The sequence below is a fragment of the Topomyia yanbarensis genome, chromosome 3, assembly GCF_030247195.1.
Source record: "Topomyia yanbarensis strain Yona2022 chromosome 3, ASM3024719v1, whole genome shotgun sequence".
Classification (NCBI taxonomy): domain Eukaryota; kingdom Metazoa; phylum Arthropoda; class Insecta; order Diptera; family Culicidae; genus Topomyia; species Topomyia yanbarensis.
Genome location: NC_080672.1, coordinates 25564761 through 25588784, shown reverse-complemented (window position 1 = coordinate 25588784; position 24024 = coordinate 25564761). Strand labels below are relative to the sequence as shown.

The 24024-nt window shown below is 40.0% G+C and overlaps 2 protein-coding genes and 1 long non-coding RNA gene across 12 annotated transcripts in view; 2 read left to right on the top strand and 1 right to left on the bottom strand.

Moving 5' to 3' along the window:
- Window positions 1-5022: 5022 nt before the first annotated feature.
- On the bottom strand, window positions 5023-7637 carry LOC131691441 (protein preli-like). 3 transcript variants are annotated; one of them, XM_058977833.1, is made up of 5 exons: window positions 7602-7637; window positions 7470-7493; window positions 7110-7394; window positions 6411-6624; window positions 5023-6174 (listed from the first exon to the last, which is right to left on the bottom strand). In XM_058977833.1, the coding sequence occupies exons 3-5, from the start codon at window positions 7199-7201 to the stop codon at window positions 5839-5841; spliced, it is 642 nt and encodes a 213-aa protein (XP_058833816.1). In that variant the 5' UTR covers window positions 7202-7394; window positions 7470-7493; window positions 7602-7637; the 3' UTR covers window positions 5023-5838. The 3 variants fall into 3 exon arrangements, with proteins under 3 accessions (XP_058833816.1, XP_058833815.1, XP_058833817.1); XM_058977832.1 differs by having other exon boundaries at window positions 7470-7608; XM_058977834.1 differs by having other exon boundaries at window positions 7110-7397; window positions 7470-7604.
- Window positions 7638-8524: 887 nt separating this feature from the next.
- Window positions 8525-10621, top strand: LOC131692217 (uncharacterized). Its single transcript, XR_009305937.1, has 2 exons — window positions 8525-9003; window positions 9060-10621. It is a non-coding gene; the product is annotated as an uncharacterized LOC131692217 (long non-coding RNA).
- Window positions 10622-19817: 9196 nt separating this feature from the next.
- LOC131693728 (sodium channel protein para-like) overlaps window positions 19818-24024 on the top strand; it is a 203051-nt gene continuing 198844 nt past the window's right edge. For 4 of the 8 annotated variants that reach the window (XM_058981817.1, XM_058981822.1, XM_058981813.1 and 1 more), the window contains exons 1-2: window positions 20133-20713; window positions 20995-21384. The gene's annotated coding sequence lies outside the window, so the exon portion shown is untranslated. Of the gene's footprint in view, window positions 19888-20132; window positions 20714-20994; window positions 21385-24024 lie in introns of those variants that run through there. The other 4 variants (XM_058981819.1, XM_058981818.1, XM_058981814.1 and 1 more) reach the window with 4 other exon arrangements.

The window sequence follows — 24024 nt, the reverse complement described above, 5'->3', positions numbered from 1 at the left end:
ATGTTTTTTTTCACCGTCGTCATCTCTCATTTTTTTTTCTTCACTTTGTTGTCACCTAAAACGACTAACAGAATGCGGTGACACACCAGAATAGCGTGACAGAGAGTCACGTGAGTGACTCGTCTCACCTTAGGTGACTTCGGTGATCGCGCGAGTGAGAAAAAGTGTCACCTCACCTAAAGTGACTGTTCGGAATAACCCCCATTAACAATATTAAAAGTTCCACGGCTCAGGTAAGACATCGAGGAGTGTCGAATAAAATGCGTGTGAAATATCTAATGGACGATTAACATGCCTTCACGCCAGGACGCTGAACAGCGACTAACCGCTGAGTCGCATCCTACCCCAGTCAAAAAAATTCATCGCGACGGGCATGAATTGAATTTTGTTTTCTTTCAAGTTCACGCAGGGATGTCAATTTTTTCGGGCTCAAACTGGTATTATTTACACCAAGCTATCCGCCAGTTTTCATATAACAATCGATTAAGCGGAGAAATTTTTGGTAACAACGGTAGGTTTTGCAGCTCTCAAATCGAGAGATAAAGGTTGTCAATGGAGATTGCCAGGCATAGCGCAGGGAAGCTACTTGGGATCACTGATGTTTCTGATTTACGTGCATGTCGTGTTTTTAGTACTGAAAACTCCTCGCCGGTACTGCACAGACCATCTCAGCATTAAACGTTTGCTTATGGTGGTCTAGCAAGAACTGCCACTGTGGAATTCCGATGAAAGACTTTCTGGTAGAGCTCTTCCTTCCAGACTCCCATAATTTTTTTACTGTCCAAGCTCTGCCTGCCAGACCCCAGAAATTTTCAGCTGCCGAAAACGTGCGGAAAAGGAAAAGTCGATTAAGAGGTATCGGAGGGAAGCAATACCATTTCGACTGTCCTGGTTTTTTACTCGTCTGATATGGTCACCCTAGCACTGTATATGCCCGGTAGTACTCGGAATGTGGGCAAAAAACTTCAGCGGCTCATTACGCAAGTTGAGATGCCATTCAACATCATGGGGGATGTGAATGGGCACCACACCATGTGAGGCTCGCGTACATGGAACAGGAGAGGAAACAACATCGCCGAAGTAGTCGAAAACAGCGATGCCGTGGTTCTCAACGATGGCAGTTCGAATTTTCTCCGCGGACAGTCAGAATCCGCCATCGCTGTCTCTATCTGCTCGGGAGCGCTAGCAAGATCTTGTGTCCTTGCCGAACCATGCAACAGGGACCACTTCCCATTCCAGGTTGCATATAATCAGACGCCACCTTCAACAACCTGCCGAAGACGGTGGTTTTACGATCGGGCAGACTGGACCCGCTACAAGGAGACCGTTGACGATCCAATAGATCGGAAGGAGTTATACACTCCGGACGAACTCACCAGCCTCTTAAATCGGGCTACCATTTCCTGCATTCCCAGGACAAGTGGGAACCCTCTGCGACAGGTGGTGCCCAGAAGTCCGGATTGCCATCCGGGTACGTCAAACTGCGTTATGGGCATTGAGGAAGACTACTGCGGACCACCCGCTCCAAAGCCAGCGGGCGGATGACTTCAGAAAAACCAGAAGCGAGGCCAGGAAAGCCATAGACGAGGCAAAAAAACACCAGCTGGACCAGATTCTTGGAAAGTATTTCCTCAGATTCCTCGATATCAGAGCTCTGGCGGAGAGTCAACGCCCTAAGCGGAAAGTGGCGACCCAGTGGCTACGCCATTACCGTTAATGGGTGTATGACTCTCGATCCCACGACTGTCGGTAACGAGCTAGGCAGCAACTTCGCTTCCCTGTCTGTAGTCGCCACCCTTCCACCTACTTTCCTACGCATCAAGCGAAGGGCTGAGAGTAACTCCGTTCGCTTCGAATCCGATTCAGGGCAAGTGTACAACCGGCCTTTCACCGGAAGTGAACTTCGTGCGGCATTGGAATCGGTACACGGTAAGTCTGCCGAACTGGACGACGTTGGCTATCCGATACTGCAACATTCCCCGCCGGTAGCCAAGCGGGCGATATTGGACAGCGTTAAGGCTCAACTGGGAAAGCATGGAAAAGCGGCCATCTTGGAAAACGAAAAAAGCAGTTTTTGGAAAATTCTTCATCAAAATGAATCAATGTATTCGGGGCATTGGTAGAGTACAATCGATTGGTTTTCATGAAGATTTTTCCAACTGTGTGACTGCTTTTTTCGTTTTCGAAAATGGCCACTTTTCCAAGCTTTCTTAGTTGTACCTTAACCGCATTTGGAGTGGTGAACCGATGCCTACCTCATGGAAGAAAGCTCTAGTAATTCCTATCCCAAAGCGATGCCAGAGGAAAGGAGCGAATGATCAACAGACAGCTGATGGACCTACTGGAGGAGTGTAAACTCTTGGATAAACGACAGTTTGCGTTCCGATGTGGAGTAGGAACAGGTGCCTATCTCGCCGGTTTTGGAGAGGTGGTGTGTGAATCCGTAACAGGTGGCCCGCACGCCAATATCGCCATACTCGACGTGGCGAAGGCTTATAATGCCGTGTTGCGTCACGAACTACTGCAACAACTGGCCAACTGGAGTATCACCGGATTGGCGGATGGGCGATTTCTTGAGCGACCACCTATCTAACCGCACCTTTCGGGTGAGAATCGGAGGTACCCAATCCGACGCCTTTTCGGAGGACAACGGGGTCCCCCAGGGATCAGTCCTGTTCCTGCTGTCCTCTTTATTCGCCAGCCTGCCGGCGGGGATCTACGTTTTCGTGTACGCCGATGATATCGTGCTGATCGCGATGGGAAGGACCACCAGACGAACCCGCCGTAAACTTCATGCCACCGTAAGTGCGGTGAGCCGTTGGGCTGCATCAGTCGGCTTTAACATGTCTCCTACTAAAAACATGATTACGCACTGCTGCAACAGGAAGACCGGTCCTGCTGGACGGGGTGATTGTCCCCTACCACAAAGAACCGATGATTCTGGGGATAACCATAGAGCGTCGCCTTACCTTCCTGCTACACTTTCGACGGATCAAAGCCGAGCGCCGGAGCCAGCTGCGGCTAATTAAAACAAACAGTTCCCGGCATAAGCGCAGCAATCGTCGCACTGCACTGAATATTAGCCAGGCACTTATCCACTGCAAGATATTTCACGGGGTGGAGCTGAAGTCCTGTAATATGGAAGGCTTTATCAACATTTTAAGCCCCCTATATCACGTGCCAAGCCGCGCTGCTTCTGGTCTGCTTCGCAGCACGCTTGCTGCAGCGGGCTGCGTGGAGGCCGGGACCCTACCCCTTCGTTGGGCGGCTGCACTCACCATCGCCAGAAGGGCGCTGGGATTTTTGGAGCGGATAGCCGGAGAGGACTGCTTCCTGTTACGAACGGTCAGCGAGATCCATCGCGAATATACAGACGTTGACCTGCCACCAATCGCCTGTCTACACCGAGTTCGTGACCGGGCCTGGCACGACCGCGGACCCAATCTTGACACAAGCTTGTCTATATAGCTGATTGAGTACCAAGGCCAAATATAACCGACTGAGGGCTACAAAGTATAAAAAATCATTTGCGGATATTCACCGATGGTTCCAAGATTAGTGATGAGGTCGGAATAGGAATGGGCGTCGGCTACCACGCTTGCTTTGGTTCAGAAACCGGAAGATAGACCCGTCGTTGTACTGTCTGACTCTCTGGCGGCCATATCCGCCCTCGAATCGGGGAAATCCAGCCACCTTTTCAACCAGCCCATTGAGGCTGAATATGACCCGCTCACCACAATTTGTTGGGTTCCCGGTCACTGCAGTATCAACGGTAGTGAAAAGGGTGATCGCCTGGCAGCCAGGGGAAGACACACCAGTAGCATCTCACACGACTCGTGTCGGCCGCAGATATTTTGGGCTAGCTGAAGTCAGGGATTACCGAAGCCTTCTTATGCCACTGGCGCGGCAGCACCGGATGCCTTCAGCGAATCAAAGGCTCGCCCGTCCGATGCACAGACCGGACTGATAGGAGGGAACAACGAGTACTGTCGCGGCAACGAGTTGGGCATACGACGGCCTCTCATACTCACGCCATTTCGCGTATTCCCCCACCAACATGCGTTACATGTGGTACCCGAACCACAGTGGAACACTTCCTAGTGAACTGTCCAGAGTTAGCCGACTATAAACTACCGCTCTCCAGATCCTTGCAAACGACCCCGCCCGAGAAAAAGTGTTACTGGCTTTTCTGAAGGACGCGGGATTACTCGACCAGCTGTAAAGGTGTCACGGATTCTACACCTGTACTACAAATCATTAACAACATTACAATGCGAAGTAAATTATTGAAATTTCTAAGGCGAATGACCCAGTAGGTCAAAGGATTTAAATAAATAAACAATAAATGTTTCAGTTTGTGTTGTTACCGACTGCTAGCAGAGGAAATTATTTTCAGTTTTGTTGGTTAGAGAGCAACATACACAACGAAAAATCGACTTTTTAAAACACCCGGCCGAAGCCAGTTCGTGATTGGTTACCGCTAATTTCATGCACCGAGCCGCAGATCTTGAACAAAAAGAATTGCGATTTCAGTCAGTTTCAGCAAGTCCACTTGTCAGATGTCAGCAGGCTGTATGTCAACACCGGGAGAGAAGGTGATAATTATCTGCGTGGAATAATTTGTGCAGCTAGTAACCACGATCAATTGGAACAAAAATCTCCCACCCGAAGAATATTTTCGTTTGCAAACAAATTAGCCCTTATCAGCGCTATCAAATCAGTCAAAAGAATTAAATATGAAAATACTTTTCTTTGCCAGCCATTTAATCTAGATTCTAGAAATAGCATCCTAAGTTTACCCTTTTAAGTTGGTGCTAAACTTTTTGAGGAAAAAGGCGAGTTAAATTTACTCGAATATAAATATTATAAATATCATCATCAATATCAATGGATAATATACACGGAAAATAACACACAATCAATTAAAGATAAAAATATAATTTGCATGCGCAACACGACCAATCGATCCATAATTTTAACGACAACCAGGGATTTGTTCGGATAACACAGCACAAAACTAGATTTCAAATAATGCAATAAAAATATTTTATCTACAATCAAACGGGTTTTCTTGCACTTCTATAGAAGAGCTCTGCATATCTACAACTAAATGTTCGTTTGGAAAATTATTTAAGGCTACCATACACTTCCAGACCTAAGGATTTACCTATACCGGGGCGCATCATGCACCGTACTTTTAATAACATATTTCTGCCTTGCCTACTAATATAATAGCACGTTTTGGAACTGAATAAATTCGAATTTATTGCTTATGGCGATAGTATCTACAATTTCTTCGATTTAAACTTTAATGGATAATCATCACCATAACCTATTTGACGTCGGGGCGTTTAATTTTTACCGAATATCACCTAATTAACTTTAACTCTTGCTTAGTACTGAGACGTAGGGAAGCGTTCGGCGTGGAATGATGCACTTACTATATTTCGTTTGAACTTTAAAAGTGAAAAAGTTACGTTCAGTTTGAAGGTGATAGCTCAAAAGTGGATTATCAAATACTGCATCTGCCTTGTTATTGCAACTCGATATTGGTACAAGAAAAAGGGAGAAAAGGTACTTACTTCAGAGAGTTTGCATCCTATTAATGTTATTTATTCACAATTACTAGCTAGATGGTTTCGAGCTTTAGGTGTTTATCGTCTTTTTATCTGCGGGTGACCTAGCGTTTCACCGGCACAACCCAACAACGAGAAATGTATGCTGCAGGTGCATCAAGTGTAATGGGTTGGACAACGACGGTTCTATACATTAACGGTGTTTGTGCTGGATCAACATTGCGGAACGTTATCGCAGTATTCCCCACTAGGGGGGCTTGGTTCAACCTTTCACGGAAAGATTCTGCACCAACTGTTCGGCCTGAGCTTTAACGTGATCGGAAGCGTGCTTGGCCGCTTCCTTAATTTTCTGTGCCTTCGTCAGGTGTTGATTATAAGCGGAGACTAACGATGGCGAATGAGCTGGAAACATATGGTGCAACATATAGTTGAATCCGTTAACGGTTTTCATACAGTTCTTTTTGAAGCGGTCCAACCCGAAAGCGCGTATGGCTGTCGCAAAACCAAACACTGATGAGTCGATCCAGGCCGAGCGAGTAGCTATCGTCTTACCGGGCTGATCGGGAACGGATCGGTAGGTAACCTTTTCAACGACGTTCTGCAAAAAGCGAAATATTTAATTTATTTATCAGTTCCTTACCCAAAAGCTTTCTGGTGCTATAAATTTCCTCTAGATAAACTGCCGTTATAAGCATATCTGTCCCGTGTTCCATGGGATTCCCTATATACATGGGACAGTTATGCGTAGAACGACAGTAAAGTAGTTGACGAACCGTCTATTGATCGTTGAAATACATTCAAATATCTGTTATCACTAACACACAAAAAACTCACCATGATCTTATTGAACCCGATATTTCTAGTGTAAGTCACAAGGACTCGTTCTTCCGGATCAATTACCGACTCCTCGACAATTTGGACGGACTTCGCCTTGAAGAATCGTTCGCCCCATTTAGGCACACGATTCGTTTTGGTTAGTAGCCGTTTACTGTGTAGTTTTCCATTCCGCAGTTCCCTACAAACGGTATCCTCCGAGAGTACGTGCGAGCTGTAACGTCGTCACCGACGAAAGAGAGAAAGCAAAACAAAGTGCAAAGATAACGAAGCTGTCAAGATACAACATGATTAGGTGGACATATCTACTGCACAAGTCGATCGTTGAACAGGTTTTGTTCGAACCGGGCAGACATTTTGAATGTAACAAATAAATTCATTTACTATATTCATAGTGAAAATATTGTTTTATAACTTTTTTGTGGCCAAACAAAATTCAATTTCGCGGCACTGTGCGCATGCCTTCATAGAAAAAAAAATCGCACTCTCGTTTTCACAACCGCTCATACAAATCCTTGCAATCAGAAATATTCGAGATCAATATGAATACTTCTACACTTCTTTAAAATTATGTAATTTTATGCCCGCTTACAATTAAATGTGTTCATCGCTCCGATCTACACTAGAAACTCGCACACGCATTAATATTCTCTCCTGCACACCAACAAGCGACCTTTGATTTGTCGAGCGGCAACTCACCTGAACGGATTTGGATACCGGTTCCAGAAGCACTGTGTCACCTGCTCCCAGGAATAGTTGAATATGGTTGAATTTTCATAATATTTTGCCATTTTGATTTGCGTCTTCCGAAGGAATGTTCACGAATTCTCACGATACGCCAAATTTGGGGTTTCCGCAACACACACACACGATAGCTGCACGAGATTTATGTCCACACTACGTTTTGACGTTCCGCTGGCGACTAATCACTTTCTGAACCACAATCCAAATTCCTCTCTTCGCCTACTAATGTGTACTTGAAAGCTACTTATATTGTGGGAAAACAGAAAATAAAAATTGGTTTTTGCGGTATTTATGGAAATGGAAATTATGAATTACCTATAGCAGGAAAACGTTTGAACACTATCTCACATGCGAATAAAAATGGAAATAATTAGATAGTCCTGCTAAGTTAATCGTACAACAGTAAAATTCTTGAATTTTTGATAATTTTTATCGCTCATTACTTACTGCGGCCGACCAGCAACGAGAACAACAATCAAAACACGGGATGGCCGTGGCCGGACGGGCGGTTTGACGTTTGACTTCAACACTCCCGACTAAAAATTTACGCAAAATTTACGTAACATTTGTAAGTTTCTACAACAGGCATCATAGGGTAGATGCTGTCTAATTTGCCTTAAAACTCTATTCAAACTGTTTACTGACTGCAAACGCACCCGAATAGAAATGTACAGTAACAAAACCATGATTTTCACTGTGACAGTACAGTAATTTTACAATAAGTTACAGTAAGTTTTAGTGTTATGCTACAATACAAAAACAATAAACTTTAACGTTTTTACAGTAAATTTCAATGTAAAATAGAATTTACAGTGAAAAAGGGGGGTGGTTATGTATCTTAACATTGTAATATCAATTTTTCTCCATACACATTTTTCTCGAAAACAGTAAAATTTAATGTGAATGCATTGTATCAGTTTTTTGCTGAACAGTGAAATTTATTGTTACATGAAATTTTATTGTAAATGTACTGTGAGAACTTGCCATCGAACAATGTTGAAACAGTAATAACTATAATATTTATTGTTTTTTGATTAGTTTGTAGGGTAAATGCTATTGTAAAATTCTACCCGGGCACCGTGCTCTGTTTCGGCTCAGAATAGACCTTTCTCGTCAAACCTAACACCTATATTTATTATTTTTAATCGAAAGAGTTTACATTTCCAAGAGCAATTCCGTTGGAACGAGATTTTTAGAATGTTCCCTGAATTTTTTATGATTTTTATAACTTTTAAATTTGCAAGAATGTTGAATATATTTTTCACCAAACCAAGAATGTTGAAATTCGAAAAGTATGTTTCGGCAGCACTGTAATGGATTTTTCCGTTTGTTATATTTCCAACACTGCTAATGCTGGTTCATTCGTGACTGTAAACAAACAAACTGACATGTTGTGATTTTGTGGAAGTTTTACTTTTTTGTCGAAAATAGTCACGGTGCAACGGCATCCGGCACTTACGAATTGTTACCGTTCCAGTTTCTGGATGAAGCCACAAAATCGCCGGGGTCGATTTCAGTATTAGCAAACGGATAGGGACAGCCGACAGTCTTGCTCAATCAGGTTCTGTTCCTGCTGTAGAGCGCAGCGAGGAGCGTCGTCATCAAGCTCCGAAGCAGCACCCTTTGTATTATGCAAATGGCTCGCTTTGTAATACGCATTCGAATATAATAATTTAACGTGCGCCAGGAACAGCACAAACCATTAACGTGCAGTGAAACAAACTGGCCGTTTTTTCACTGGCTCCGGTCTGACGTTGACAACATTCTGAGATGCCCAGCTAGCTCGTTATCAGTGGACGTATTTGTTCGTGATGTTTCCATTTCAGGCTACACCGGAGGAGGGACTGAAGTAAACAAAATATATTTTTTGAATGGCCATGTTCTAACAAACAATCTTCGTTCCAGGGAAACAACCTCCCACCAGCCATTTGAAACTATTTAGGTAATTGTCTAGTTTAGAGACTTTATGTTTAGAGGTCCATTTTTAATGCGGTTTTTTGCTAAAATGGTGTATTTTAACCTCAATAAACCGAATCCGAGAGCGGAAATGTAAAATTTATTACCAAAGTTTGATAAATTGAAAAAATAAGTTGTGCTTAATAACGCTCATAACAATGACATACTGCCATAGCAAGTAAGCTTATGGAGCGGAGCTGGTGTGATGCGGCTTTGACTAGCTCCGGCGGAATAGTAAGCAAACCCCCTGATCCCTTCGTTTGCCCGGTTTACTCAAACATAGGGGCTATAGCTAGTTTAAAGCCGACTGAGCGGTAGCGAAGTCGAACAGTGCGCCAAAAAGCAATGTGGCGTAGCCACATTCGTCAACAATTTTGTTATTTTGTATAAATGTGAGGTTATGTTTAATCATATTCGGTTTAAATCGCGAAAAATGTCGGACGATCCAAGTGCGTGTAGCGCGTGCCAAGTTACTGCAGATAAACTATTTGTAATGGGCAAAGACGAGATAATGAAATTTTTGTACGAACATGGTACATTTGTCTCAAATAACAAAACGGTTGACGAATGTGGCTACGCCACATCGCTTTTTAGCGCACTGTCCGACTTCGCTACCGCTCAGTCGGCTTTAGACTAGCTATAGCCCCTATGTTTGAGTAAACCGGGCAAACGAAGGGATCAGGGGGTTTGTTTACTATTCCGCCGGAGTTAGTCATCGTCTCGTTCGGCGGATCCTCAGCGGCATTGCGCCGCTTCGGATCCTTGGCCTCGACTATGCGGCAAAGCCGCATCACACCAGCTCCGCTCCATAAGCTTACTTGCTATGGCAGTATGTCATTGTCATGAGTGTTATTAAGCACAACTTATTTTTTCAATTTATCAAACTTTAGTAATAAATTTGACATTTCCGCTCTCGGCTTCGGTTTATTGGGGTTAAAATACACCATTTTAGCAAAAAACCGCATTAAAAATGGACCTCTAAACATAAAGTCTCTAAACTAGACAATTACCAAATGGTGATTAGTGATGTACCAGGAACACCTAATTATATGAGAATGGGTCGCGGATTTTCGTCTTCCCTATTAAGCAGCGCACTAACACCGTTCCGTTTCTTGAACTGGCTCGGTGTTATCAGCAGCAGCGGCAGACTATATTGAATCGTAATTTTAGACGATGAAGCAAACACGAAGGAAAACAAGATAATATAATAGATCTATTATTTTTAATTGAAAGATTTTATATTTGCAAGAGAAATGTCGTTGGAATGAGATTTTACAAATTTCCTGAAACAAGATGATCAGCTGGTGTGTGTCACAAACAAGTGATGAACGAGTCCATAGGATATCAGCGCATAATAAACATGCAAAAGAGCCTATGTTGGGCGACAAAATAATCATCGGAGTGCTCTTCGAGTGTAAGTTTTTCGTGTCGCGTAAAGTATAAGACATTTACTGTACACAAATTATTAGTTTATTAAACATTTCTTGTAATAAAGATAAATGCAATTTCTAGCCCAGATAATTGTTATTTCTGAGAGAGTGTAGGATAGAGCTGAGAAGTTTACACTTACCGGTTTCTTTGAAAAATGCTAGGGCAATTGATTGCACGGGGGATGCATTTTCCAGCAGAGGAGCAGGGGTAGGCTGTGGTTGTCAAATCACATATTTTGCGCGTACCCAACATCTCGCCTCGGTCGAGCATACTTCACCCCAAAAAGAGAATGTAGAATAAGTGGTTGCGCATGTCTCGTGTACTAGTCTAGTCTGTACTAGTCCTTTCCTTGACCTGATGTACAGTGTAAACTAACAGATTTTCGTATGCAATAAAACTACAAATTACAAGTCGTTGACATATTTGTAAAAGGTATTATTTATTGCTGTTTAAGTGTTATAATCATGTCCGGTCCAGCTGATGTTTGGTACGAAATACTAACTAGACAGCGTCCCCCTTCAGAGGAGCAGGCCACAGGACGTGTTTCATTGCTGCACTTCTAATAGACCGTGCGCTCGTCTGCCCCAGTGGTTGTCAATCAAAAACGGCAACTGTTCAGTTGATGTGTGTTATATATCTTGAGACCGAGAAACCAATTTTGGAAATATTTCGAAATAGTAAAGAACTATTCATGTGTTCGAATGAATTTCGATGCATTCGTTTTTGATGACCCAATTCATGTCAGGAAAATCGAAAGTGTGGATTTGTTTCTGGATGGTTTTGATTTATTTGAATTCTTCTGGAAACGCTCGTTATTTTATTTTAGTTTTTTGCAGCATGTGGACCTTCCTTGAGGTGCACCAAGCATTAGGTTTGTTCCAGTACCAGGAGAAACTGGAAGCACTCCGGAGCAAACGGGGAAAAAATCGTTCTTGTGCTCTCTTCTCTTTTTTCTGGTAGCAAACCGGAGTAAAAGGGAGCAAGTTTGTTTTGCTCCGGAGCAACTCCCGTGTACTGGAACAAACCTATTGTTACTGGACATACTTCTCGACAAACATTCCGGAGGAATTCCGGACGAATCGTTACTCGCCCAACGCAGCCGGTGTTAGCAAATAAAGGAGAAAGGTTTCTCTTTCGTTGACTGTTATGCAACGTGCTTAAGTACTAAAAGTTTCTGTAGAATTTCTCCTCAAAATGAATTTTGACATTTGGCTTTCAAGCCCTAATCTATCTTTGAAAAATCCCGCGCATTTTTTTTGCAAAATATGATAAAAGATCCTCGGTATTAAAACCAAATTTTATATTATTCGTAATACGGTTGATCGGACAAATGGACCAAAAAAAGAACATGATTTCGATTATTTGAGGAATATGAATAAAACCAAAGCCATTAAGAAACATATCAACTCTGATTGGATTGGCACACCACGGAATTCGCCCCCGTATCCATTATTAATTTACTGCTAAGCGCCTGATAAAAAAACCATCAGTTCGAATAGCATCCAGAAATGCCATCAACAGTCAAACCATCCGGCAACATAACAACACTTCGCGATGTAGCAGATCATCTGGAATCTGGTTCCACGAACCGAGGAATATTTTCAATTTTTTTTTCTTGATGTGAGGGATATACAACGTTTAAGGAAATCAGAAACATAATTTTTTTTCGGAAACGACCTATCGCGGCAATCATGCGACATTTTGTTTTATTCTGTTCGCGAGAAGAATCTGGAGAATTCATTCAAGTCAAAAAACTGACAGATTCAAATGAATACTTTTACCATACAAGAGGGAATGAGAAAAGTCGCTCTGACTCATTTAGGAAGGAGAGCGAGAAGGATTCAGATAGACCGAATAGAACAAAAAAGGAAAGAGAGATAATTCGTTCCGGAATGACATTCCTTTTTTATTCCCCACGCGAAATTCATCCAAATGGTGTAGTAATGTGGGGAAACGAGGTAAAATGAGGCATGAGAATATGGGGTGAACTGGGCAGTTCGAAGTATTTTCGATTTTTTCAATAGTTAGAGGCGCTAAATCATCGCGGCAATAATCAGAATCGATTTGAGGATGAAAAATGAAGTATTTGAGCATATAAAATTTTTTGACGAGAAAGGTCTATTGGACACACCAAAATCATCCACGCCCATCGTGACGCAGCCGGTGATCTATCAATACGCTAGGCTTCCCAGTCCCCAAATTTTCTGGCAAAGACCGTTCTGCAAGATTTCTGTCAGTATTGGTTTGGCAGCCCTGTCAGATTTCTGCACCGATCCTGTCGGGCACAGAGACCAGACATATAAGCTGGAACAAACTTTCCCGAAAAACCTGTGTAAACATTTAAATGAAAATACGTTGAAAATCACCATCGCATACAGGTTCGCATGCATGAGTCACCATTGTATCCAAGTTTGCACACAAGCCCCGTATAGTGATTGCTGGCCGATCGAAGCGCCGCCAAGTGGCAAGTTGCTACTTGCTGTTGTCATTTCAAAGCGACAGTTTTATTTCTTACACAAGTTGAAAACTTTACTTGTATGTCAGTTCTCAGTGTGTCGGGTTAGTTGAACTAGGGCGGACTCGGTTTCGCTCGCGTTTTCTGGCAAATTTTGACAGGAACCGAGCAAAACCCTGGCATAACTTGGAAAAAAACCGTGCAAAGATCCTGACAATTTCTACCTGGTAGAATTGAGCACGAATCGAGCAAAACATCTGACAAAGATATGGCAGGAAGCATACAGAAATCTTGGCCGTACATTCCTGGCTGGATTCTTGCGAAAAATGAGCAGCATGGTTAGTTTAACCGCTTCTGTCAGAAACGTTGTTGCATTTGAGCGAATTCTTTGACAGAATTCTCGCACAAAATACTGGTAGAAACTCAGCCAGAGTTAATTTCGCTTTGCTGAACTTTTGCTAACTTTCTGCTTGCCACGGGTGACTGGGTTATCGTCGAGCACGCTGAAAATAATCGACACGATAAAACCATATGCAATTAAACATCACTTTTATGTGCGTTCTCATGTTAAAAAATAAAACAAATGTTTTGTTTTTTTTTTTGTGTTTCGAATACATCTCCTCAGTAACTAGCACCAACTGGGTGACTAGTTAGACGATGTATCTAAACTAGTACCCAAATTAGCACTAGTTAGACACAAAACAATCCAAACAGTTCATACGACATATGTGAACGCCTAAAGCCACATCTCTTTCCATCAAAATAGAACTTCATAGACGAATTTCGCACTAAATCGTATTCAGAGTTGGCAGCACCCTCTCATATTTTGATGAAACTTTCTGTACATGAAGACTTTGTCACAAAAAGCCACTTTCAATATTTTGTTTTTCCAAAAATTATCTAGACTGTCTTTTGAAAAGGGTCAAACTTTTTTTACCATTTTTTTAAATGGCTATAGTCTAAAAATGACAAATCCTACAAAAAATGTTGTAGGTGTGATTTCACAAAATTAGTCAAATTTTTGAAAAAAATAAAAAATTCTTCATCGACTCCTACACTGAAAAAAATCCATTTTAAAAATTCAAAGTTGATTTACAAAAAAACCCAATCTTTGATTAGGATGCAATTTTGTTCCAAGATAGGCAATTAGGTTTCCTACCTACCGTCAAAAGTTGGGCACATTCAAGGAAAAAAAGTTATTTGAAAAAAACTTTTCCTTGCCTAACTGAATTTTTTTCCAGTGTATTTTTATCGAAAACTAAATCAATGAAAGTCATAATCATCTCAGAATCCAATTTCCCAACTGCTAGTTGCATCACAGACTAACAGACATAACACTCAAAAACAAAGCTTCGCCCGCTTTAACGGTCATTTTAAATATATTTGTAGTTGGGACTGTGGCCACATTTGAAATTATGGCGCCACTGACATATGAACAAGCATATGGGGGATAGACCACTAGTGAAAAATTGTTCCCAAACCTGAGGGGTAACCCACCAGTAAATGAGTGATTGGGACTGTGAATAAAAGGTGGAGCTAGTGTTCTGGGAAAATTGTCGGATCGATGTTTTTTGAGGGAATTCCCTCATAGTGTTATGTCTGTTAGTCTGTGGTACATGCAAAGACTATCAATAACGAATTTGGTATATATTCTTAACAAACTTGAATGAGGGCAAAGATAAGCCATTTAACATTATCGATGTATGCGAGATTTAACTAAATACCACTTGGCCGTGTACGATGAAGTATCTTGTCTATGTACCCGCCCGGGAAGTAGAAATTGATGGTGTAGTCTCCAACAGGGGCCTTAATGGCGAAGTATGGGGTTCCCTCCTTTCAAGAATCCTTTGCATCAGTCAGTGAAAGTTCTGGTTCCCAAGCAATTGGATCATTAAGCTATATATAGTTCTCCGTTCCATTCGATAAATTTTAGGTCCAATATACATAATATAACATTATTTCAAAAAAAAAATTTGGTTGTTATACGTAAAAACGATTTTTTTGTTTTTTAAAATAAATCTTATGTAAACTTGGCAACCATACATAGGAAAACTGCGGTTGTTTACATCTGGCCTATCAGGACAACACCCAAAATGAAAAAAACTATATGCAATATATGGTGTTTATGTCAAATAAAAATAACCCTGCGGAAAAACCGAGAAAACATGCCTTATTTTTCCTGACAGGGCATCATTTGTCGTGAAATTCGATATGTCAAATCCTTCTTGTCAAATCCACACTGTCAACATATTTCTTCATTTAAAATTTTAATATTATTTTCACGTTTCCTGAGTTGGAAAAAAACATTGTTGCAATCACGAAAATCAGCTTTATCGATGTAAGTAATAAAAAACGACTTTCTTTTTCTCATTTAATGACCCAATTGCGTTCAGGAAAAATCAAGGAGTATACCCAAGTAACCATAAGCCTTAAGCCATTGCACTATATTGACTATACTTTTGCACTAATGTTGCATTGAAACTCTATTACAGCATTAACAATGCAATAAAGCTCTATATTGGCATTAATAATGCATAACTGCACAGCCGACATATAGCATTATCGCTTACCATATATGTGTATACAAAGCTGATATAACGCGTACATGCTTCAAGGATCTTTAAAGCATGTAAGCTTTACATGTGCATTTAGTGCCATTATAGAGCAAATAAAAAGCCGATATAATGCTATTGTAAAGCTGTGGGTTTATTTGTTATGCAACTCTTCTTGAAGATTATATTCGGCATATTTCATTTCAATCGAACATATGCCATATAGTCCAGGGAGCAAACGCAACGCACTTACCGTGAAGGACGAGGCAAGGTACCTCAGTTCAAGACTTACTAAAAGTAATTTTCATAAAACATTCATATGACGTAAGAACGAAAACCCATTAGGGTATTCATTACAATACATTAGAAGAGAGTCAATTACGGTTTTAAACAGAACATTTTATTTATTTAAATTTTTTTCTTATTGCTTATCATACCGAAAGGAAACATACACTCAAGAAAAGTAAACGTTATGCCTATTGATTTTACACATAGATTTTTGCAATTAACGGAGGCATATAGACACTATTTGCTGGCACATAAACCTAATGTGTGTATTTACAAGAAATATTAATCTCACATTCACATTTCATAACTATAAGGCACATAAAGCCCCATTCTATAACAATATGCACATATAACTTATGTGTGTGCATACATAGTTTATCCAGTTGACACATAGAAGGTATCCCAAGTAACAATTGCAACTTGTTGAAAGTTTTAAATGTTTCACAACAGCTACGCAATATTTTTTATTGTTGGATATATTTGAAAAGAATTTCCACGGGTTTTTGAACTTATTGTGCAACTATGTAACTATAGAGCTGGCCAATAGTGTTAAGTATGCAAACATCAATAACAGTTGTGAAACTAATCAGAAACTTTGCTAACTTGCACAAATAGTCTAACAAGTTGCAAATGCCTCTTTGTTTGCGATTCCACCCTAAAACAGAACTGTCCAACTACCCAGTGCTCGACAAATGGCACAGCTATTGTTTTCATTATTTTGTTGCAATTAGGAACATGTTGCACAACATACAAACAATGTGCGCTTTTTCCATAACATAGTTGTTACCAAGAGAGTTACAAATACTATACAGTAACAAAGCGTGCTACTTGGGATGTGTGCGCGTGATAACAATAGCATTTCTTCTTCATATGAATTTTAAGCGGTTTGAAGCAAATAGAAACGAGCTGTCAATCTCTGCACAGTAATAGCACTATATTTCGCCTTTTCTGGCATAATACCAGCAGTATATCAGTATTTAGGGCTTCACGGCTCTTTAAGACAGCTTTATATGTGGATCTAAAGCAGATATTAGGCTATGTTATAATACTTATTGGTTACTTGGGTATGAAAACAACTTATTTACCATCAACCTCATTTCGAACCTTTCACCGAATCTGCTCTTCCAAACTTTGATCTTTTGGACGGGGCTAGTCTACCTGTTCGCCTTTTTGTGACGTGAGGCATGAACTGCCATCGTTGCAAACATTTGGGAGACTTATTGTAGAATGTAACAATAAATTTCACTGCTCAGCAAAAAACTGATACAGTGCATTCACATTAAATTTTACTGTTTTCGAGAAAAAAAATTTATGGAGAAAGATTGATTTTTTTAAATTTTTAAACATAACCACCCCCCTTTTTCACCGTAAAAGTCTGTTTTACATTGGAATATATTGTAAAAACGTTAAAGTTTATTGGTTTTGTATTGTAGCATAACACTAAAACTTACTGTAAATTATTGTAAAATTACTGTACTGTCGCAGTGAAAATCATGGTTTTGTTACTGTATATTTCTAATGTGGTAAATCTAAAATATATAATGTTATTTTGGAATGCTATATGAAATACCATTGGTACACCCGCAGTGTTAGCAATAAAAATGATTTTTGCCATTTAATTCGATGTATCGGACTTTGAACAGCTATAACTAGGCTTAGAGACATTCTAATACCATACGACCTTCGGCAAAGTTGTTCAGCATATCCTGGACTATACTTCTATCTATTTGTTGACATACTACAAGAAGAATTGTAGTCTGTAGAATTTAAAATGCAAAAATGCAGGTTTTCCCATACTAATCTCCATACAAATTTCAAACGCAATGCGCCACGCCGGGTCAACACCAATCGACCCCAAATTTTGCACAGTTGTTTGGGACCCCAAAAGGTACCAAAAAAGTGCTGTGCTCGGTTGATGTGGCTATGATTACGTATATATATATATATATATATATATATATATATATATATATATATATATATATATATATATATATATATATATATATATATATATATATATATATATATATATATATATATATATATATATATATATATATATATATATATATATATATATATATAAAAGGTGTAAAAAGTTCCCGCTTACTTTTAGCTACTTCATGTTATATCTATTGTCACCATCAGGAACATACTTATTTGCAAAAAGTAATACTAAATATTGATAGTAAATTATCCACCAAGTAATAATAAAAAGTGTTACAACAAATCGATGGAGCAAAGTGAAGACACCTTCAATTGTCTAATCGCTATTTGATAGATGTATAGAATCACAATCATTCGTGATTTCAAAGTGGTGATTTACACAATTTTATATTCGAATTGATGAATTTGTTTCTGGCTATACCTTAATTGTTTTCTTTATCACAAGAATGTAGCATTGAATTCAATGCCATAATGTGCGTTTTATACACCCACGGATTTAAACAGAATTAGGTGTTATATCGTCATTTGTATTAAATGCATGAAAATACAAAATATTATCTTATATAGCAAAGAACTTTGAATCAAATTGGATTGCTAACAACTTTGAATGCATCAACCGATTAAAAATTAAACTCCGCAAACACAAAAACAAATTTATGTCTTTACTATTTCAACTAAAAATGGGTATTTCAACGAACTAGTTTTTTGATTTTTGCGTCATCAATTGCTGAAAAATTGTTGCTTTTGGAAGCTATTAGTTTCCTGAAAAAATCCTGAAAACAAAAATTTTAATGCAAAATAAGTCATTTTTATTGAAAAGGGCAGTTTCTTCGCTATTAATATTTTCTAAAAAATTTGAAGCTAATATAAAAGCGGCTTCGTACACTCAAAAAATGTAAACGTTATGTCTATTGATTTTACACATAGATTGTTGCAATTGGCGGAGACAGATAGACACTGTTTGCTGGCACATTAACCTAATGTGTGTATTAACCAAACAAATTAATCGTACATTCAAAGTTCATAACTATAAGGCACATAAAACCCGATTCTATAACAATACGCACATATAACTTATGTGTGGGCATTAGAGTGACAGGGAAAAAATGACCCCTATCGGCCCATCCCTGATTTTATTCCTGGTCTCACCAGGAGTACTTGTACCAAATTTGAAGCAAATCGGACAAGTCTAACTACCGGACCAACGTGCCTGAAGTTTGTATGGGATTTTTCGACAATTTACATGGAGAAAACCCACTAACTGGTATTTTTGCCCCTAGGTGGCACTTTATATATCGTATTATCACTGTAAGTGAAAATAAGAAAGATAATTTAATTGCTTACAACTTTGTCGAAGACTGCTAGTGAATTCGGCTTTGTTACAACAAATTGTTAAACTTTTAGTGAAGTGAAGTACTCGATTCGCGCGAACTAAACATTTTTGTGAACTATTCTATATAAACTATTCACCAATCTCTAAATACGAACCGTGTTAAGAAATTAGTTTCGAAAATTTGGCACTAGTTTGTCAGAAAGGCGTGCCCTCCTCCCTTTGCTAGCCGGCTGGAGCCGTTTATGATTGTAAATAAAACAAGATTTTTGTTGACAGTTTTCATATTTTTTCATAGTGTTTACAAAGTTCATAGGCGGGAGCTTTAACCATCCTAATAATAAAGCTCAATCTGTCTGCTCATTACTTTTGCTCTCCCTCTCTCGCTGGGGTATCCATCCGAAAAGCTGCCGGTCCGAAGTGTCCATGACTCATTTTCCGGCTGTCATTTTCCAGGAATGGCGAACTGGTCGCCGTCCTTCAGACAGCCAGTGAGAAAAGCTTTGCCGTTTGTTGTTATTTTCGGTTAAAAAGGCACCCGAAAGCTCGCTTCCACACGCGTTGACAGATCTGGGAGTAGGCCGCTCGTGCTCTTTTGCTTTTATGCACTGTGAGTGCGGTTTCAAGTATTGGTTCCTATTATAGGTGGCAAGGTTAGATTTGTCAGTTTAGATCCAGTTGGTGGTGGTTACTCGGCGATATTGGAAGGATCGTAGTTTGGTTCGCTTTTGGAAGTGATACAGGAAGGTCCATTAGAGGATTTTTGTTGTGGTAAAAGTCTATTCATGAAGTGGAAGATTGTTAAGGAAATTGGTGAAAATTTGTAGCTAATTTCTGCAGTAATATTCGTAATTTATGCAGCACATCGACCGAGAAATGAGCACCCTTTAAATGTAGGCGCACGTGGTCGCAATGGTGTGCGTGATTGGAGGATTCCTGAATAAAGCTCTCCCACGAGAGGATCCTTGCACTCACCAGAAAGGGCAAATTTTTCAGCAGGAGCAATGGTGTCGCCGCGTTGCGGATTGCAGTTCAAACGAGCCACGAACGAGAACGGGTCGGGCTAAAATTCGTTCTTACGCCATACAAAAAAAAACTTTTTTTTGTGTGAATTAGAAGCAGTAGAGCCAAAAGAAGAGGAAAAGCAGACCTACAGTGAAACGTTTAAACTGTTACAAGTTATTTGACGCAGGAAAAGGAGCTAGATTTCTTAGAAATACTTAGAAACCCGAGGTTCCGTTTTTCCGCAGTGAAAAAAGTGTGTGTGCGCGAGAAGAAAATTGTGCGATTGAAGAACATTGAATCCGTCGAGGAAATTGACTCGAAAATCCTTCAGAAGTAGTATTCCAACCGTGCGTACGAGTGAGCGAAATAAAAATCTGCCTTTGGATTTTCCTTTAGTTTGGGGAAAAAATATACTCTTTTCGGATGGCTTTTTTCGTGCCTCATCAGCTTGTACCAGCAAATGGATATATTTTCCGCCACTGCTCCTGCTTATTTCTGCAGCCATAATTTTGTGAAGGAACCAATTCGATAGAGAAAAGAAGAAATTTTTGGATTTCCTAGCTGCTGCTGCTGCCTGCCTGCTTTTTACTATGTAGGAATTCTACTTGAGTTGGTTTTTCTTGGTTGCCCGCTTTGTGGAAAATTGCTGCTGCTTTTATGTAATTTTACTACGGAACGTGTGCAGGTTCGCAGGAAGGAAAAAAAGGGAGCACCTGCAGGATACCACCCTCAAGGGGAGAAAGAATGCTTTCGTTTTAGCTGCCACACCAAGGAGAAAATTCTGTGAAATGTTCAGATGATTTTAGTGATTCATTTTCAATTTTTTGTTGCTATCCCCAAAGTCCATTTTTTCGTTTTCTCTCGATTTTCTAGTTGTAGATATTCAATGCCGTTCTGAGATCTAAAGGAAAAGTAGAATATTTCGCAATGTGCATAGTCATTCGCCGAGGAATCATTTGAGAAGTGTGCGGAAAAGTTATAGTTTATTGGAAATCGATTTCGGAAACACTCATCAGTGTTCATAGGAAAAAGTGCGTTGCTTTTTCCGAAGCAGTGGCGAATAAGGAAGAGTTGTCCTGAAAAGGTGAAATTTGATTTCTGTGTCCATTAGTGATTTTCGAAATCGAGCCAGTGCAGAAGTGAATCATTCCGAATACTGTGTGTTCCACGCCTAAAAACCTTCGCCAATCAATAGCATAGACTTCGGGTCCAGTTTTTTCATCATCATCATCAACGGAGTACGGAGCGAAGCCAAACTCAACGGTAATGTGTCCTTTAAGTTATTGCTACCTCCTTTTTCGCTTTGAATGACCGAGCAAAAAAATCGAGCTTACAAGCTTTCTGCATTAAACTTTTGCGGCCCTCTTCGTCGCTTACAAAAGCTTTATTCGTGGCACTTTGATACCTTTTACAAACTCTTTTGCTGTAAGACCTCCACAAGGGCATTTAGGTCTCGACGAGTAGCTATGTTACCTTTCTTCTTTGCAAAGTCATAAAATGGACAACTTTTTCTGTTCTGGAAAAATATCGATTTTTCAACCGTGTACGACAGTTCTACGATTCGGAGAGAGAACTGAAGAGCATAAGCTCCTGCGTCTCAGCTTTTGCCCTATACAAAAAAGTGTGCTCGCTCTCCCCTTGTTTCTCTCTCCGGAAAAACTATCAAATCTAGCTTTCTCTCGTGTCGCCTAGCCATGCATCCTGGCTGGGTGGGAAATTGGAAGTAAAGACCCTTCCTGAAGCAAAAGTTGATCAATGCCAGTGATTGTTGGAACGAAAAAGAATTAAGCTTTTGAGGTCTGCACATGTTTGAGATTTTATTTTCATCTAACCACAGCGGCTACAATTCATGATTCATCACCCATCAGCATCTCATCGGAACCATATCCGGAGAGTGTTTCAGCAGCACCCGTACGTGTGGTCTTTCTGTGTGTGGTCCCGAAACCAGCAGTGGAAGTTTGTAAAACCAGAGCAGAACCGTTATTGGATGTGTGTGCGCGCGCGAGGAAGAAAAGGCAGACACATAGGGATATCGATTTTCCGTGGCGCCCCGAATGCTGACACTATTTGATCTCTGCATTAAACTTCCCTCCGCTCTCCGCTCACCCGGTCGGTTCCAGTTTGCCGTGGTCGCGGCGTAGCCCTTTTGAATGATTCCACCGCAGTGCTCTAGCGGGTTTCCGGTTTTTTAGGTTGGTCAGTTAGTCGGTCGGTTTATTCGAGACCTCCTTGGCTTGCTCGATTGAAGGGTGGACTTCGGAAAAGACTCCACTGACGTCCTGTGTCGACATGTTGGTTGAGAGTTAAATGTCCGATGTTGTTAATTATTGTTAACAAGCTTCTTTTTATCATTAAACGCATAAATGGGAAAATTACTGAAAAGTTCTCGAGCATTAGTTTTTTTTACTTGCAATTTCTCGAAAGATATTCCAAGTAAACCGACTTATGAGTAACCAAAATTGAGTACATCTAGAGAAAATTTTCAATAGGACGTAAGTAACAATGAGAGATTCTCTTTGGGCTCTTTCTCTTCTGTTCATTACTCGGCCATTTTAACATTTACTACTCTACTCTTTGCATAATATTCTAGTAAACACCGTCGGCTTTCGATATGTACTGGAAAATTAGTGCAAAGTGTTGGAATGACGTCGTAATAAACGAAAGAGAAAGTAAACAAAGAGAGGCTCTCAATGTTACTTACGTCCTATTGAAAATTTTCTCTAGATATAATAGTAAGAGTTCCAAGTAAACACATATTAAGCCATTGCACAATGTTTGCTATACATTTGCACTAATGTTGCATTGAAACTCCATTATAGCATTAATAATGCAATGAAGCTCTATATTAGCATCATTCATGCACACATGCGCAGCCGAAATATAGCATTATTGCTTACTCTGTATACGTATATAAATCTGATATAATGCTTACATGCTTCAACAATCTTTAAAACAAGTATGCTTTACATGTGCATTTAGTGCCATTATAGAGCGAATAGAAAGCCGATATAATACTATTGTGATGCTGTGGGTTTATTTGTTATGCAGCTCACCTTGAAGATTATATTCGGCGTATTTCATTTTATTCGAACATGTGCAATGTAGCCCAGGGAGCAAAAACAACGTATTTACCGTGAAGGGCGAGGCAGGTACCTCTGTTCGAGACTTACTAAAGGTAATTTTCACAAAACATTATTCATATCATGTGAGAACGAAATCTCATTAAGCATATTCAATACAATGCATTAGAACAGAGTCAATTACCATTTAAAACATAACATTTTATTTAGATTTTTCCTTTTTGTTCATCATACCGAAAGGAAACATAAGAAATGGTTTCAAATCCATTGCGGAAAATGACAGCCAATTGAAGGTTTCAGATAGCATGAGTAATACAAATATCAGGTTTTCAAATTTGACATTTGTGTGCTGGTGCTATCTAATATCATTAGTACCGCCAAAACTGGCAGTCAATCTCTGCACAGTAATAGCCCAATATTTCGCCTTTTCTGGCATAATATAATGATATTAGAATATATGGCTTAATGGCTCATTAAGGCTGCCCCCTATAGATCTAAAGCAGATGTTAGGCTATGTTATAATGATTATTGGTTACTTGGGGTGTTACAATCAAAAATTGTAAAAAAAAAACAAGAATGTGTGTAAGTCGCCCAATCATTTTATTAAAAAATCAAATCATGTTTCTTTTGCAAGTTCAATGCATACATAATGAAGAAAAAATATTCACGGGAACTTTCTTTTTAGCGAAGGGTGGACCTTACGTTTGACTCCTTCCATCAAGTTTTTCCCAGCCTCCTTTCCACGCAGAAGAACGTCAGTTTGCTTGGAACTACATCTCGCTGAAAACTGTTCATATCCTTGGTCACAAGCTGGACTTTGTTC